Below are 18,298 nucleotides of genomic sequence, written 5' to 3' on the forward strand. Positions count from 1 at the left end.
GGTATATGCATACACAAAGAGTGCAATGCGCACCACCCGAAGAATGGACATATTTGAAACTCGGACTTAGGGGGGAGGGGGAGCAAGGGCAACATACGTAACCTAAACATCTGTACCCCCATAATATGCTGAAATAAAAAAAAAACACACACACACACACAGGAAAAAATATTTTAAGTGGCAAGTATAATTTTGGATTTTCTGGAGTTTCCTATATATAATCATTAATGATATAGGAGAATTTTATCAGACCTACATATGTGTGTATAAATGTAAATAGCTAAGTATGAATGTAATACTCATTAATCAACTTAGGAAAAAATATTATATTCGAACATTTAACAAACCATTTTTGAATTCACTTTTTGCTATTCATTTTCTACTTGTACATTCAGCAGGCTACTGTAACATGAACAACATAATCATGCAATGAGAGCTGTATCATGCAGTGAAATCTAATTACTGTAATGAAAATAGCAATTACAATGAATTCTGTACTAATTTGAAGTACTAGCATTGCTATAAATACTTAAACTCTGAAGTCAAAAATTTTTTTCCGTTATAAAACTTGGATTACAAGAGAAAAGCATAAAATGTTAATGGTGTACAGATTGAGCATTTCCCTAAAGCCAAAATATAAAATGGTCCAAAATGCAAAAATTTTTGAGAGCTGACATGATACCACAAGTGTACCTTTTAATCAAAACACAGCATTGCAGGTGAAGACTAAAGTAATGCCATTTGTTGTTGCGATTGTTTAACAGCTGATACAGGTATTCTGGTGATGTTACTGTGCTGCTTAGTTCCCCGAACACATTACTTTTTCACTGTATTAATGGTATGTCATCTCTTTTTACTGTTAAGTACTTATGTGTGAAGAAGTGTCAGAAAGTGCTTGCTGATGAGTACCATACAAATTCACAGTCAAGAATGATGGCAATGCCAAACAACCACAGATTGTCCACATGGGTGGCTGAGATAGTGACACCTTTGCTGTCTGGTGGTTCAGTGAACACAAACTTTGTTTCATGCACAAAATTATTTAAAATATTGTACAAAATTATATTTAGGCTATGTTTATAAGCTATCCATGAAATATAAATAAATTTCATGTTTCTTGGGTTCCATCCCCAAGATATCGCATCATATATATGAAAATATTCCAAAATCTGAAAAAAAATCTGAAATCTGAAATACTTCTAGTCTTAAGCATTTCAGATAAGGAATATTCACCCTGTATTATAGAATAAGATTATTTTCAATAATGTTGTATAAGCACATAAGTTGTTTTTAATGTTTAAACAACCTATGATTGTGTTTATCAGTTACCATAACATTACTGGGAATACTTAGACATATATTTCCTTAGAATAAAGATTATTAGATTTATTGTAAGAAATAAAAACAAATTCAAGAGCCTATGTTGCAGTAATTAATGAGCAACACTAACATTTTCTTATAAACAATTGCAGTTGATATTTTTTGCCATCATATGGAATATACATTCCCTAGAGAGATCAGCTTGACCTCCTCTAGTTTATAGTTCCAGAAGTATTATACAGTTAAGCTGAATACAGTGCCTTGATGATTCATATAGCTAGGAATATACCATCTTTCCCTTTTCCCTATAAAATAATGTGCTCTTTTCCTGAAGAAAATGATGAAGAAAGTAATATTTTAAAAAATAGGGAACTTAAGGTTACAGTCTTCTCCAAACCTCTGCCTGCCAAGCCATGTATGTCAATGTAGGCAAACACAAATGGATTCATGTGTCTCATCTATACAGTATATAGAAAAGAAAACACATTAGAGACTCATATTTTGCTCTGCTCAAAGAAGAAAGGAAACTCTGTGTCTCTTTTCAAGGACACCTTGGAAAGCTTTTCTCTGAATTAGTGATGAAATGATCCTATGCCCAACAAATCAGAAAAATGGTCATCTTTATTAGTTAAACCCATGTAATTATACAAAGTTAGATAATAAAGACAGAAGGGAATTTACTAGTTTAGACTCTAATCACAAAATGTGCCTTACTTAAGATTCATTTTTATGTTTAATGCCTGTTATACGAAACTTTCACAGAACACAGATATAAAGAAATCTGAGACAAAAAGTGAAGTGTCATAGCTAACCCACTGAATTGTAAACATCTGCCCCAATTATCTTTCTCATTAATTATGAGAAAAGCACAAATTGAGATTGGGTTTAGATATAATAATACAAAATTTAGCTTATGAATGGGGTATGCTTTATTAAGCAAACTTTGTAGTAACACAAAATCAAATTCTGGACTAATAGAAAACTCGATTTCTTCAAAATGTACATAATTTGCAATTTTCAGTCTCACATAAATGTAGTCAGAACAACTTTATCTCCTCAAGAAGAAGAATAAAGTCTTCCTGCATGCTTGTGCTGATTTGACTGTACGCAGTATATGCAGTACTGTAAAGATAGCGTCATACTTAATTACTGGCTTGTGTTATAAAAATAAAAATGTAATTTATGTTTTATGCCTTACTGCTTGTGTTTTTTCCCTGCCTTTCTCCCTGTTTGAAGTTCCTTCTCTAGCAGTTTTTCTAATTTAATGAATTTCAAGAAGTGTATAACCCAACATGTTTGCCTTCTAATAAGCCCCGAGGCATCTACGCTTTCTTTTCAGAGTATCAGAAACATTGCCCCTGCTTCCTCAGGACTCAAATTGGACTAGAACCTGCCAGAAAACTAAGAGGCCAGGGAACCAGAGTCTAAATGAAGTCTGCTTTTAGCTAGCTATTTTGTCACTCATTTTTGAAGTTTGATTCTAGTATATAATATTTCTTATAAAGTAGGCCAAATTTTTTCAGCCCTTTTAGAAGTTCATTTTAAAGGTTTTGCCTTCTATTCTCCTGAAGCAGTCTTCATTATTGGTTCAGGATTTTCAAGTTTCTCTTTTCATTCATCTTTAGACTTTACACATGGGGAAGATATACAGTAATTCATACTAAAAGAGCTAAAGGAAAATTTAAATTTGATTCAACTGGTCTTACAGAATTTGGAAACCAAATCAATGAGACTCTCACAGCTAGTGGATACAAATTAAAGACTGTTTAATGTCAATTTATTTGATAATAGTTTACCAACATATTAATTAGTTGTATTAGAAGCTAAATAGATAAAATACAAGAAAATAAATCAAATATAAATGGTAAAGTAATTTTTGGGAATAGTAAAAGATACTACACTACTAATGGAAAATGTATAAAAATAAACATATTTTACCTGTCATCATCTTGTGAGAATCTCCTTTGTAAATCCTCTTTATTCCACTGTTCTTTTTCTTTCCCTTGCTCAGGTAAATCTTGTATTTTTTCCTCGTCTCCTGATTCTCTGTTTTTCTCCTTATTACACATTTTTGTAATCTCTTTCCCTTGCCCATTCTCATTAAGTCCTTCTTCTTTTACCTCTTCCTTCTCATGAACTATCTCTTCAAGCTTATCCCTTTCTTTCCCTCCCTCTTCTATGCCTTTTGGTCTTTTGAAAGCAACACAAATCGAAGGCATGCAAATAAAAACAAAGAAAAAAAAGAAAAGAAAGAAAGTCAAGAAAAAACACATACAAAATTAAACAGAAAAGTAATGAAAACTTTCAAAACATAAGTAAAAATTATATCTTTTAAACATTGAAATCTTTTTTCAGTATATACCAGAAAAGAACTGTTTAAGCAAAATCACATTTTCCTACAAAATTAGAGGTAAAAAGGCAAAAGTTGTGATCTATTATAGATTTTTTTAATTTAATAGGAGTAAAAATATAATTTAGCTTAGGTGTTCATAAAATATATAGGACAAGTGAGAAACGCAAATTATACATTTATAAATTTTCTCGAGAGGATGAGGACTTTTCCATGCATTTATAAAAATTTTAGGAGGATGGGAAAGCATCCTACTAAAAAAGTAATATTATGTTTTCTGAATCACTGAAATGTATTCAGCTAGGAAGAAAAAAAGCCCCTCCAAAATATTATTGTTCATATTCCTTGGAACGTTAAAACATTCGAGTCTCACTTAACCATCACTTTAATTTCATAAAGATATAATAACAATATTAATTTTTAAATTATAAACATGAAAAAAATTATTTCAAGTAAACTAGTAAGCAAAATTGTCAACAGTTCCATAAAATTTTTTCTGTGCAAGAAGTCTAAAATGTGGATTAGTGGAGTTTACTGCTAAAGGCCCCTTACCTGATTTTCTTGTTTCCTCTTGGCCGTTCTGATTGGACAGACATGTAGCTTGTGCTGCTGAAACGAGAAGCACTACTAGTCCTTGAAACCGCAGATATATCACTTACATCACTGTCCGAAGATTTATTGGAAATATTATCTGCCCCTCTATGAGGATCCCATCCTGATCGATACTGTTAACACAGATTGACAAATACGCAGAAGTTGTCAGTATTACCACACAAAGCAATTATTAGCTTTCTCCTATTTCAGCACTTTAATTGTCCACAGAGAATACTGCAAAAGCCCACTCAGTTGCATATAAAACAAAAGTGAATGGCAATTATCCTAAAAGAAAAATTTAATTTATATGAAACTCTTGTTTTTAGCAAAGTAATTAGAACATTTTCACCACGCCCCAGTAAAGGCCATTAAAATAGTTTCAAAACAGCACTGGCCTTAGGAAAGAACATTTAGCTAAAATCTGGGAAATAAACATTTGGCTTAATATTAGGAAGTAGAATTTTTTATTTTTGAATAAAATTTGGAAAAAAACAGTATGATAAAGTTGCCATTGTAACTTATAAAAACCATTTCTAGTAGCCATCAGTTTTCTCTTTAATCCATTAGGCTTCTCTGAAAACCTAGAGATAATATAAAATCTAATTATTAAAACACTAACTCTTTTTAGAAAATCTAAGAGAAAAAAGAAAGTTTAATTTCTGAATGGTTGCTGGAATTTTGATGAATCCTAGAAATACTAGAAAAAGTCATTATTATTTACAATAGTTCAAACTTCCTGGAATTGAAATAATCAGATAGTTAACGGGCACAGCCAGGGTGCAGGGTATTCTTGAGTGTTCAAATATTCTGGTAAATTGAAAATCATCATAAATGTTTTATGTTAATGATCTACTCTCACAAAATACATTTAATGCAAAAACTAATGCACCAAATTTAATTTAATTGTTGACAACAAGAGATCGTTTGCTAAGAATTTTCATATTAGGATGTAAAAAGTATAGACTCCGGAGTCTGGAAAATCTCGAGTAAGGAAAACTCTTGCTAACTAGGTAAATTTGGTCAAATTCTTTAATACTTAAAAGCCTGCTTATAAAATAATAAGGATAATAATACCTTCCTTGCAAGGTTGTTTTGAAAATTAGAACTAAGACATGTGTGGTATCTAGCATGCTGTAAATAAACGTAGCCAGTATCATTACTGTATTATTACTACCTGGCAGTACAACAGTATTCTTACTATAAACATCAAATATGGTCATTATTGAGGTAAGAGAATATCTGCTAATAGATTTTTCTTTATTCACATGCACTTTAAACATAATGCTGAAACATCCTTATCTAGTTAATTTCGGAATAGAGAATTTTCTAGATACTGGCAAATTTCACAAAGACTTAGAAAGGTGATTATATAAATCACTTGCTGTGATCTGAAGAATCATTATCTAATAAACAATCCTCCATGAATAACAATTCATTGCAAATTTAAAGAGGTATAAACCTTTTGGCCAAGAAAAATTGGATGGCAGCAGAGCATAATTTAAACATTAGATCCAATTCAAATGATCTGTACTTTTTTATTTTTTTCTAGGACTTCCCAGTATCTAGCTATATATACGTTTTGGTTAATAACTGACCCTTTCTTCAAATGTAAGATAAAGGGATTATTTCTAAGGCTCCATAAAATTTTTATCAAATCTATTAATCTTGCAATATATATTCAAATTAGGTGAGAATTAGCCTTTCTCAGTCCACTTTAACATTCTACTTTGTTAGATAAACTCTCAATTATCAAAAAGCATACAATGAAATTCTTCTAAAAATTGTTGCCTATTCCTAGGAAATATCTATTTAACTAGAACTGTAGTGTTTGATTTTAAAGGGAACATTATTTTTTTTACACTAGATTTATTTGAAGAAAATTCAACTTCATGGTATGTATGGAGCCAACATTATCTATGCTATCTATCTACCTGTCTAATATATTGTACATACATATACACACATAATAAATTGTATGTTTATATATGTTTTCACTAAATTTAATGAAATTAAGTTTGATCTCAAGGTGAGACAGATATGAAAGTCTTTCATTTTATTTATTTTCTGGGCATTTTATTTATACAAAAATCAAAGTTTTGAAATTTTTCAAAGCTATAAAATTGTTCAATAGGTATTATACTGTATTTGGGGGACTTTTTTCTTTCTTATTCTCAAAACTTATAATAAAATAGAGAAGCAGTCTGCTACTATTTCTTTTAAAATAATTTATAATTGGGTAGAAAAACAGTTTGGGTATTATATTTCTTATTTACTTTTGCTCATGGGACTGTTAAATCCTCTAAATTAATACGAAAAACTGTAAGTTTTGACCATGGAGGCAGTAAGGGTAATAATGTAATCATTAAGAGACAATGCTCTGGAGTGAGACTGAATCATCGGTCTGAATTCGAGCTACATAAATTATTAGGTTTGTGATCTTGGATCAACTGCTATGAGTCTCAGTTTTTCATCTGTTAAAATAAGGACAACTGTACCCATCTTCCAGACTTGCTGTAAGGATTAAACCAGATAATGCATGTAAAGCACTTAGCACAATATCTGACACACAGCAAGAATTTAATAAATGACAAATGATGACAACAATGATGATGATTAGATAAATCGTAGCTGAATACTGGCTTATATCAATTTCAGGAATATCTTTAGCTAAAGAAATATTAGATAGAAATAGTTCGCCATAAATATATAGACCCAACTTTATCACTGACTCCTAGCATATCCTCAGGCTGCACCTTCCCCATTCAGCCAGGTTCATCTACATCCCATCACCTAGTAGGGAAATATTGAGTCCCAATTGCAGGATGAGGAATAGCTTTAACTCAGCAGGAAATACATGTGACACTTCTTGGCTGACACAGAACGTACCTCATTTTAAATATTTATCTTGGTACCTTTTCCTGTCCAAAGACACCTGGTACTTGTGTATCCCATTGCTTCCCTGATTGGTTCTTGTCCAATCTGCTTTGTCTTTATTTCTGAACCTTAACAGCTTACTTGACTTTTGAATTTCAGTAGTTAGGATTCTGACTTTGCCTGCTCTAGCCATTGTCTTTTTAAGTCTGTCATGACTTTTAGTCCTGTTGCTATGATTCATAGGTTCATACAGGCTAGCCTAAGGCTTAAGAATTTGTTTAGTTTTTAAAACACATGTAAGCATGGTGTGCATTGTACCTAACTTTGAGATCTGTCAGATAATCCAGTTTGCTAAGCTAAAATTTTAGATATGCAAAATTTAAGGAAAGATAAGATTCTCCATACTATAGTTTTATGCCTTTTATGTACTTCATCATACACCACCTTGTTATAGAGTTTTATGTGTGTGTATATGTGTGTGTAAATATGTTCACGTTTAATTTTCAAATTCTTTATTAGAATATAAACTCCAGAAGCCCAGGACAATATCTTCCTCATCTTTGCATCTCTTTTAGCACTTAAGAGTCAAAGATTTAACTTTATTTTTAGTTAAATTAAACTCTGAGGTTTAGCTTTCTTACCAATAAGATAAGGGTAAACCCTATTTTAAGAATTCTTGAGAAATACATATTCGAAATACCCACGCAGCACGTTTAGCAAATAGTAGAGGCTTATTTCCAGTGTCTACAGCAGAAGGTCATTAAATAAAAACACCAAATGAAATAGTTTATACAAAGAAAGAATAGAAATTAACTAAAAGCTCTAGTTTGATGATGATTCTGTTATCTACTTAAGGCTTGCACCAAATGTATTTCTCTGTTGACTTCTAAGCAACTGAGCATGTTTACCATTGGGATATAGCTCAGGCTTCCATTACAAATAGACATATAATTAAAAGAATGAGAAATGTGTACAGTGAGAAAGAATATGAAAAATATTTTTATAAATAAAATTTTAGAAGAACATATTTTGAACATATTTAGAATATAACATCTTCACATATACAATTCAAAAAAAGCCCCCAGAAATTTAAGTATGAAATGTCCTAGTACTAGAGTTTACATTAAAAATAGTTAAATGTAGTTTTGCTTTATCTAAAGTATGAAAAACAAAAGTTATATACTTTAACAGTGAGATAGAAGTAGCTAAATTATTATTATACAAAGGTAATGAGCTATGAATGTGAATAAGTAAATTCATTTATTTAGGAAATGGTCGTTGTTGTCTTGGCACTATTCAATACATAATGTTTTAAATAATTATCATGTACAAGAATACAGTTGACAGCTGAACAATGAATGATATGCTCATTCTTCTCTTTAATGGAATAAAAACAAAGATTTATTGCATAGGATTACATGATCTCAGCTGAAAACTGCTCTGACTAGAGATCATTAAAATCTTGGAAGAGAGTGGAGAAGCTTTTCCCGACAACATTTTGATGTTTTGTACATTACTATTAAGCAGATCATGAACTAGAAAAATTTACAGGAAATGATTATTCTTCAGGATGTTCCAGACTCTAAAGAGTTCCTAAGTGGCCTGGAAAATGTAATGTTCTTCCTCTATATCTAGCATTAGTGGAAAGTAATAGCATATCTGCAAAGCTCTATTGAAAAGAAGGCTATTATTAAAATTCTAGAATGAAATACTTTAGAAAAAGCTAAAGTCAAATTGTTAAAATAAAAATTCCATTTTCTCCAGTATCCTCATTTGAAGTTCTTAGGTTAGGTAATTTCCTATTTGATTTCTCTACAGCATCTTGGCAACTCTTGTTGTTTGAGCTTCATACACGAACTTCTCAGACAAAAGATAGGGGTGGGATTATGAGAGTTTCCTTAAACACTGCATATCTTCAATTTAATAAATCTCACCAGATAACTGAAATTTGTTGTCTAAAACACTATTCCAAAAATTGATTGTTTCAAAATACTGGGCATTAAAAAAACCCAATTTTGAAGAAAAATAAGTTTTATGCTATCAAGAAGTACTTGGAGGGATATTCATGTCATTTAGGGAAGAAATACACAGAGTTGATCAAAATATAGGGCAAATATAATCTTTGGAAAAGAAAGGGAAGTCTGAGGCTCTGTGCAGGGCTCTTGCTGGGGGTATAGAGGAGAACACAGAGGCAGAGGGAGACCTGGCACTGCAGTCAATTAAATAACCACATGAGTAAGAACATGCTCTCATTTTTGACATCCTATTTTTTATTTCATATTATAATTCAAAGAGAATAGTTTTTGCCCTTTGATAGTATCACAATTGCAGGTACTCTCTCTTTGAGGAGCTACTTCCAGATAATTTTTTCTTCTGTCAAAGTTTGTATCAGTGCCTAATCTGAATGCTCTATTTTACAAAAATGTATTTGTCAGAGATAATTTTGTTTACATATGACTACTAAAAATGGTATTGTGTGATAATGGTCTCTACTTGGGAGGAAGAAGGCAGAGAGAAAAGATCATAGACACTTAAGGGCTCATTTAAGAGCTACTCTTGTAAACAATATTCTGCAAATGAAATCCCAGCTTGAAAGATTGCTGGTAGCTGCAGAGCTCAACGGGAAGGATTATGGAATAAAGCTGAACTTAATGAATATCATGCCTCAGTCTGGAATGGAGTCAAGGATCTAAATTTTTCACTGGAGATTGAGGCACTGAGTTTTGTCTCTTGATGATCTTCAGGCCTGATGGCATCTTCTGCCTGGTATGATAATTAAACTAGCTATGATTATTATGTATATATCCTGTGAAAGGCACTGTTCTAAATAATATATGTGGATCATGTTAGTTAATCCTCCCAAAGCTTGCAAGGTGGCCTTTGTGATAGCTGGAGTCAGGTGAAGTACTGTCAGGTATGATAAAACATACTCAACACCTTCTTCATGAGATAAGTCTAGTTATTCTCCAAGGCACAGTAAAGATGTCACCTCCTTTGTGAGTTTTCCTTAATTACTTCAAGGAGGATTAATCACTACCTTGAGTGTTTCTAAATTACTTTATTCATGCCTTTAGTATAGTTTTATCATGTGATGTCATGCATACCTCTCTTTCTCTTCTATTCATTCATCCACCCATCCATCCATGTTTTAAGCATCAATCTATTTATCTATCTGTAATATACCCACCCTGCTAGATTAAAAACCTCATGAGGGTAATGACTTTTATTCATTTTAGGAATCCTATTATCTGTATCTGTGCCTGGCACATTGTAGGCACTCAATGAATGTTTAATGATCAAGACGAATGGAATGGGCAAGTTTAACCTGGGATATATACCGAAGTATTATCTCCAGTATGAAGTAACAAATCAGAGTACAGGAGACTGTGATGATAGCTGCATAGAGTTTAGTCATATCATCATTTTGTTCTCTGTGGTGGGTGTAGGTAGTGGTGTTACGGTACACGTTTAACAACCAGCTTTCGAGGGGAAAAATAATTCTGATGTGCAGTTTGCTGATTTCCCCAATATAAATACTCCCACGATGGCTGATTTCAATTTACCAGGTGAACATAGAGTTGGACACACCACTGGGTGGGGGGTTTAGGAATACAGGCATTGTTTGTAGGATTCACTAAGACTCCTTAGGAGAGAATGAGTATGGAACAATAAATATTTATTATGTATTAAAATCTGTGATCTCATTTAAAGCTCACATTGGTCCTGTGAAAAAGGTATTAATCTCCACTCAACAGATACAGAAACAGACTCTTCCAATGAAATCTTTAAAACATGGTATGGCAAGAACAGCTTAAGGTAAAAAGCTATAATCAAACAAGGGTAACTCTTAGCACATAGGCTAAGACTTACTAAAGAACTGTGTCCTGGTCTGGAGGAAATTTATGAGGTGAATAATTTTTTCTGAAGAATTTGTAGAGGAAGAATTATTGCCAGCACTAAATTATGACTTTCCCAAAGGTTTGGCTTTGCGGGAACTCTATTAGTAATCAGCTCCTCCTTGAAAAACATCAACCTTTATTTATTTCCATTGATTTCTCACAATTTTCAGCAATACAAATGCGAGTTCTGCAATGAAATCCCAGGTTTAGAGATCTCAGGTAGCTTCAGTGCTTATGCTTTTGCCCTTAACAAATGAATTTAACATTTTTTTCAAGAGAATCTATAACTCTTAACCCATTCTAATCTACCATTTACTGAAGCTGTTCTCAAATAACTCACCCAAAACAAACAAACATAATAACCCAATAACACCCTTATTTACCAGTTAGTGGTGTCTTTTTAGTTTTCTTCTCTCTTTTCTCTTTCTGAAACTTTTCCATTATTGCTTCTCAGATAATGTCATTCATGATTTCTCCCCTATCTCCGTGACCATCCCTTCTTAATCTCCTTTTCTGGAGTTATTTTCCCTAAATTGATGTTAAATTATATTGTCTGTAAGTTTCCATCTTTACACCTCTTTTCTTTCCACTATGTGTACTTCCCCAGGATGATCTAATCCACTACCTATCCATTTTAACTACCACATAATGACTGATAAATCCTTACCTTTTGCCTCATCTCTCTCTCAAACTTCAGATCCGTGTTTCTAGATGCTAACAGGACATCTCTTACATGCTGTTTAGCAGCTACCTCAAATTCAATATAGTCCAAACCAAATTTATTCTTTTTCATTCCATACCGGCTCTTCTTGTATCTCTTATATTCCCTGCACTATTTATTAGGCTCAGTATCCAACTAAAACCCAGAAAACATTTAAATTATCTTTGATTCCTCCTTCCCCAAAATACTCAATTCCAATCAGTCAAGAAATATTGCACACTCGTTTAATGGAAACTATTATCATCTCAATATTTAGCTATTTGGGGGTTATGAGTGGGTCTTTGGTTTTTCTTTTTGGTAATTAGAGTATTTAACACCTATTTATTTGTGGCAGTTGCTGCTGGATATCTACCCAATATTTCTTCTCTCCCTTTATTCTTTTTTTTTTTTCTGAGACAGGGTCTTGCTCTGTTGCCTGGGCTAGAGTGCAGTGGCGTCATTATAGTTCACTGCAGCCTCCAACTCCTGGGCTCAAGCAATCCTCTCACCTGGCCTCCCAAAGTGCTAGGATTATAGGCGTGAGCCTCCACACCTGGTCTTTTCCCCTTTATTCTTTTTTTGTTGTTGTTGAGACAGAGTCTCACTCTGTTGTTCGGGCTAGAGTGCCGTGGCAACAGCCTACCTCACAGCAACCTCAAACTCCTGGGCTCAAGCAATCCTATTGCCTCAGCCTGCCAAGTAGCTGGGACTACAGGCATGCGCCACCATGCCTGGCTAATTTTTTTCCTATATATTTTTAGTTGTCCAGCTAATTCCTTTCTATTTTTAGTAGAAATGGGGTCTTGCTCTTGCTCAGGCTGGTCTCAAACTCCTGAGCTCAAACAATCCACCCGCCTCGGCCTCCCAGAGTGCTAGGATTACAGGCGTGAGCCACTGTGCCCAGCCCCCTTTATTCTTTACTGAAAGAATACATACTGATTTTAACAACAACAACAAAACATAACAACTTCATTTTCCAGGATCCCTTGTAGCTAAGGTGATCATATGACATGAATTTGACTTCTGAGGTATCAGCAGGAATCTATGGAGTGGGATTTTGGGAGAGCAAATGTTTTTCTGATTACAGTGGGCTTATCAGCTGGTATGGTCATTTGCCTTTCCCTCTTCTCTTTCTCATTGGAGTTTAAACATAAGTCTACAGGTATAGTGACCATTCTGTGACAATGGGGATAAATGCCTTACTCGAAGAAAGGGGAGCAAGAAGACAGAGTGCTTGGTTCCTTAAGCAGTGGTACCAGCTCTGAGCTGCTGTTTGGATTCCTTGTTATGTGGGGGAAAAAAAGTTCTTATTTATTCACATTATTTTGTTAGGAGTTTTGTTGTGAATAGTTGAATGCCAAGTTGACTGATACACCTTCCTGAATGTAAACTCTTCTTGATATGTGTAAAAAAAAAATATTTTCTGACTTCATGGTATAAAGACATATTCTCTAAGAAATAATATTAATGAAGATCATAATGTAGTTATGTAATTTTGATGATAAGAGGTAACATATCACAATGACCATGGGATTGAGTTGAAAGATATGGATGTGCAATTGCTCTTCCACTTACTAGTAGCTATGTAATCTCAGGCAAATGTCTTAACTTCTTTGAGTCTCTTTCTAAATCTATAGAATAGAGATAATACCTTCTTCATAGGTCCAACGTGAGCTTTAAGTAAGATCACAGGTCTTGACATGTAATAAATATTTACCATAATAATAATTAGGCATAGTCCATGATGTAACTAAAGAAGCTCTAGATTATGATACTGCATTTTCACCATCATTAAGCTATAATATCAAATATTTTACCTTGACTTAAAAAAATGTGAAAATGGCTATAAAACTTCATAAATAGGCTATGAAAACTTCCTAATTCCATGTGTCATTAAAAAAAAAAAAAGGCATTTTCCTTTTAACACAAGATAGTTTTTTTACTTAGAGTAGGATAACACCAAACCTGACTTGGAAATTCTGGTTTATTCATTCTTGAAACTGTTTAACTTGGGTTAGTTTTTATAATCATGTTTATACTTGATATTAAGTAAAGTTAAACTAAGGAAAGTAACAACCCATTACCATAACACTAATGATAATTAAAATTTGAATAATTTTAAGGTTTACAAACAAATTCCAAATATTTTATGTATTGTTTTCTCTTTCCCAACATCTGATAAGGCAGCTAATTTTTAAATTTACTGATAATATGTAATATAACATATTAATACTTAGCCATTTATGATTTAGATATAACCATCTAAGGTAAATGATTGTTTTCTTTTTCAACAGCTTTAGTTAGTTTTAGATTTATTTGTATGTCCTTTATTTCAGTAATATCTCAAACTCATATCATCTGAAATTTCTTTTTTCCTTCTTTCTTTCTTTTTTTTTTTTTTGTTGAGACACAATCTTTCTCTGTCATCCTAGCTAGAGTGCAGTGGCACCATGATAGCTCACTGCAATCTCAAATTCTTGGGCTTAAGCGATCCTCTTGCCTCAGCCTCTCGAGTAGCTGGAACTACAAGTGGTTATCACCACGCCCAACTAAGTTTTCTATTTTTTGTAGAGACAGGATCTGGTTTTTGTTCAGGCTGGTCTTGAACTCCTGACCTCAAGCAATCCTCCTGCCTTGGCCTCTCAAAGTGCTAGGATTACAGGTGTGAGCCACCATGCCAGCCTGAAATTTCTGCCTCAATAAAGAAATGTTCTCGAAGTCTGTTCTTCTCAGACCCTTACATATATTAATAACAATGTTTCATTCTGATACATATATAACATTTCATTTATATCCAAGCCCAAGGGGGTAGAACAAAATGTTTCCTGCTAGTGTGAACTAAATTGGGCCAATTCACTGTTAAAGCACTTACATCATTTTTATGACTAAATGCCTTTCCAAGCCTTCAGATCAGAAACCCATAAGATCTAGCTACAATTAAGAAAAGTCATACAGAAACCCCATCTAGCCAGAAGAATTTCTGGCACTTGGCCCTTTGTAACTATCTTTAATCATCACATGGCTTATTATATGATTTTTATAAATTTTTAGAGAATATTTATATCCTTTATTAGGATATAGGAGATAGATATTGCAGATGTCAAGTGACAAGATAGCATTCCAAAAGTTGTAACAGAAATAAAACATAAGAACATAGCTATGGGAACAATGCCCTGGGAATCTGAAGCAGGTAGGAATACAACAAAAATTAATTCAAATATTAGTGCCTTAGAAGGTAACAGAGTAACTCAAGACACTTGTTTCTAAGATAATCAAGGCTAAATAATAGCCTAAGTATTTATAATGTTGAAAAACGTGAAGGGGCCTGAGAATTGCTCTGATCCATCAAATTCAGGCATATGGCAGATATGATTATATTCTGTTCAAAATCCTAGAAGAGGCTCACGACTCTTATTTCCTGTGTGAGAAGACAAAGCAGCATAAACTGGGTTTACATCCCATTTGAGATGAGCCAACAGTCAAAGCAGGGGCAAAGACAAACAATTACCTCTTGCTTGAACAAAAGCAATAGCCTCTGAATGGGACCCCTTGTCTTTAATCTCCTTTTCAAATACATCTTAAATATATCATTAAAGTTACATTCCAAAAACACAAATTTGTTCATACTAGTGACTTTCTCAAAAATCTTCAAAATCCATCATTCAATATAGGTTTTATAAAAATATAGAGAAATAATATAGAACATAAACAAAATACATATTAAAATAATAAATTAATATTGCTATAGATATTAACATATAAGATATTAAATAATATAGATATTTAACATAATAAAGAAGAACAGGAACATTCTTATTGTTAACTGAAAGATTCAAAGTTCTCTACAATCCAGTCCTAGCCAACTTTTCCATTCTTTTCTCCTAAAATGTTTCCTAATTTGTTGTGTATTTCCACCCTAAAGAACTACTGGCTACTTCTAAAACATGGCTTGTGCTCATGTACTTTTGTAACACAGTTTAAGCTCTCTCCTCAGCCTGACAAATCCTTCACCTCATATATTCTATTCCCAGATTTCTTACTGCCAAACAAATATTTCTCTTGTTATTCTCCCTTTGTGTAGTTTTCTTTTATTATATCACCTAACACAACCTATTTGTACGGTCATTACTTAGATACATGTGCTTCCCTAATTAGATAGTTTGGAAGGATTATGCTGGCCTTCCTCCTCCCTCCCTTTCTTCCCTTTCTCCTTCCTTTCCTACCAACCTCTGTTTCTTTCTTTTTTTCCCTCTCTTCATCTCTTCTCCCTTACTTCCTTGATTCCTTCTTCATTCACTCTTTACTCCATTTTATTGTTATTCGCTTGGTCTCTGGCAATTTTTTTTTCTTTTAATGTTGCAGAACCAGAATCCAGAATTATAGTTAATCAGCTTCAGGAACACCCCAGGTATGCAGTTACGAATTGCAAGTAATAGAAAGATACCAAATTTGCAAAATATGTTCAGATGGAAAAAATGAAAATAAAAACAAAAGCCATGAAAACTCATATAAACACTCTTTATTTAAGAGAAAAGCCCAGGAAAGTTATTTGGTGGTGAAATATGCTTTAGGTTATTCATTCATCACTGAGTCATTCAATAATTCATAATATTTTAAAGCTGAAAGAGATCTCAGAGAGGATCTAGCTTCCTCATTTTACAGATGAGAAAATGCAGAAACAGAGAAGTTAAATGAACTGACTAAGATTACACAACTTGTTAGTGTTAATGTCTTTCTACTTCTTTTCATTTAAAAATATCTGTTTTCACTTTTATCACTGTGATAATTTGTGGTACTTTTAACAGGACACTGGGCAAGTAAATTTAGAACAGTCATTTATTTTAAAAACATCCACATATTGTTTTTGACTTTAGGTATATATTTTAAAATAAAAATTTACTTCCTTTTCTGAAATTTTGAAAAATATGTCTAAAACGATATGTATAATTGGAATACAAAAACAGCAGTAAAATATGAGTATAATTTGATGGATTTTAGCAAAGTATAACTTTAAAATAATTAAAAACAATATCATATAAACTCGAATAAAAAGATGTTTTATTTCCTGTTGAAATAACCCATTTAAACTTGTTTACGATTCAGGTGATTTTTTTTGGGGGGGGCAGAAAATGGGAAAGGCTTAAGTAACCTGAAAATGGCCAATCATAAAATCATAGCCATTTTCTTCGTTAGGAAGTTGTATTGAGCTAGTAAGCTTTGATTTAGCCACAGAATGGAGTTCAACTCTAAGTTTTTTTCTTATCACTCCTACTTCACAAGTTATAATAAAAAATAACTACCATTACTGGGCACTCCCTTGGGCCAGGCCTAGTGCTGTAGTCTTTCAATACACAATGTTTCTATCCTCTGGAGTTAGCAGCAGCCAAAGTTCCCTCCTTCATATGAGATACTATTCTAAGGTAGGCTATATTATTTCCAGACTTGACCATCATTTTACGATCTTCAAAACTGATGAAATAGAAATAATAAAATTTTCAAATGTTTAGTAAAATATTGGATTTCACTTGCTAATAAATAATTTCCGTAATCATTCCAACTGAGGAAAAATTACAACCAATTTTTGTGCTCATGAACAAAACTGTTACATAACAAAATTGTAGATTTGTTCATATTATAATTAGCCAAATTAAGTTGAAATTATATTATTGGACATGGATAGCTCCACATTGCCCCAGATGACTGTTCTTACTGACTAAAGGTTTTGATATAAATGTCGATTCAAAATTGGCTATCATTTTTTTTGTGTAAAATAATAGGCAAAACATTATACACATAAATTTATTCTCTAAATCATAATTATTATGCCATGTTTCTAAAAAAAATTATATAGATTCAAGCATTCGTGAGAATACATCTATGAGAGAGCCTTTCACTGATCAGAGGTTGCCGAATCAATGAATGAAACATTAGAACTGAAAGAATAAAAATACAGAAAATCTATTTTAAACCTAATTTTGAAAATTAGGTTTTTATGATTTCTTAATTAATGATTTCTTAATTAATGATGAAATTGCTTAAAACCCAAATGTTAATACATAGTAGTTCTGTTCAATGCTCCCTCCAAAGTACCATATATTTGTGTAGTACTTTATAGATTATAATTCAATTGCAGATAGAAGAAAGTTAGGTTGTGAAGAACTATTGGGCAACTTATCCAAAGTCTTATCACTTAAGTTGTGGAATCAAAATTAGAACCCAAATCTTCCCATTCTTTCTCAGTATTCTTTCTATTATGATTATCTCTAGATGGAAATCAATATTCATATGCCCATTAGAAAATGTGCTTTTGACTCTTATGCAATAACCTACCCACACCGTCTCCAGAAAATCTTATCTTGTCCTTATATTGGTACAAATGCTTAAAATTCACTTCCTCTAAAACCTTTTCCAAACTATCCTTCCCCTACCATTTTAACTTCTCCTTATCCATGCCCGTGTTCATTCACTAAAAATAATCTCATTGAGTGCTTATTATGGCCAAGGCAAAGTGCCTGACACTGGAGAGACTACAAAGATGAATAAATATATTTCATATAATTT

The 18,298-nt window shown here is 32.8% G+C and overlaps 1 protein-coding gene across 1 annotated transcript in view; it reads right to left on the reverse strand.

Annotated features, from left to right (window-relative positions):
• The window catches only part of LOC105809674 (regulating synaptic membrane exocytosis protein 2), a gene marked incomplete at its 3' end in the record, with an annotated part of 659,796 nt that overhangs the window by 50,691 nt on the left and 590,807 nt on the right, over positions 1 to 18,298 (reverse strand). Inside the window, exon 19 of the mRNA XM_012643523.1 lies at positions 4,223 to 4,395. Within this exon, the coding sequence (XP_012498977.1) occupies positions 4,223 to 4,395 (173 nt within the window). The remainder of the gene's footprint in view (positions 1 to 4,222; positions 4,396 to 18,298) is intronic.

This window comes from Propithecus coquereli, unplaced genomic scaffold (genome assembly GCF_000956105.1).
Source record: "Propithecus coquereli isolate 6110/MARCELLA unplaced genomic scaffold, Pcoq_1.0 Scaffold2, whole genome shotgun sequence".
NCBI lineage: Eukaryota > Metazoa > Chordata > Mammalia > Primates > Indriidae > Propithecus > Propithecus coquereli.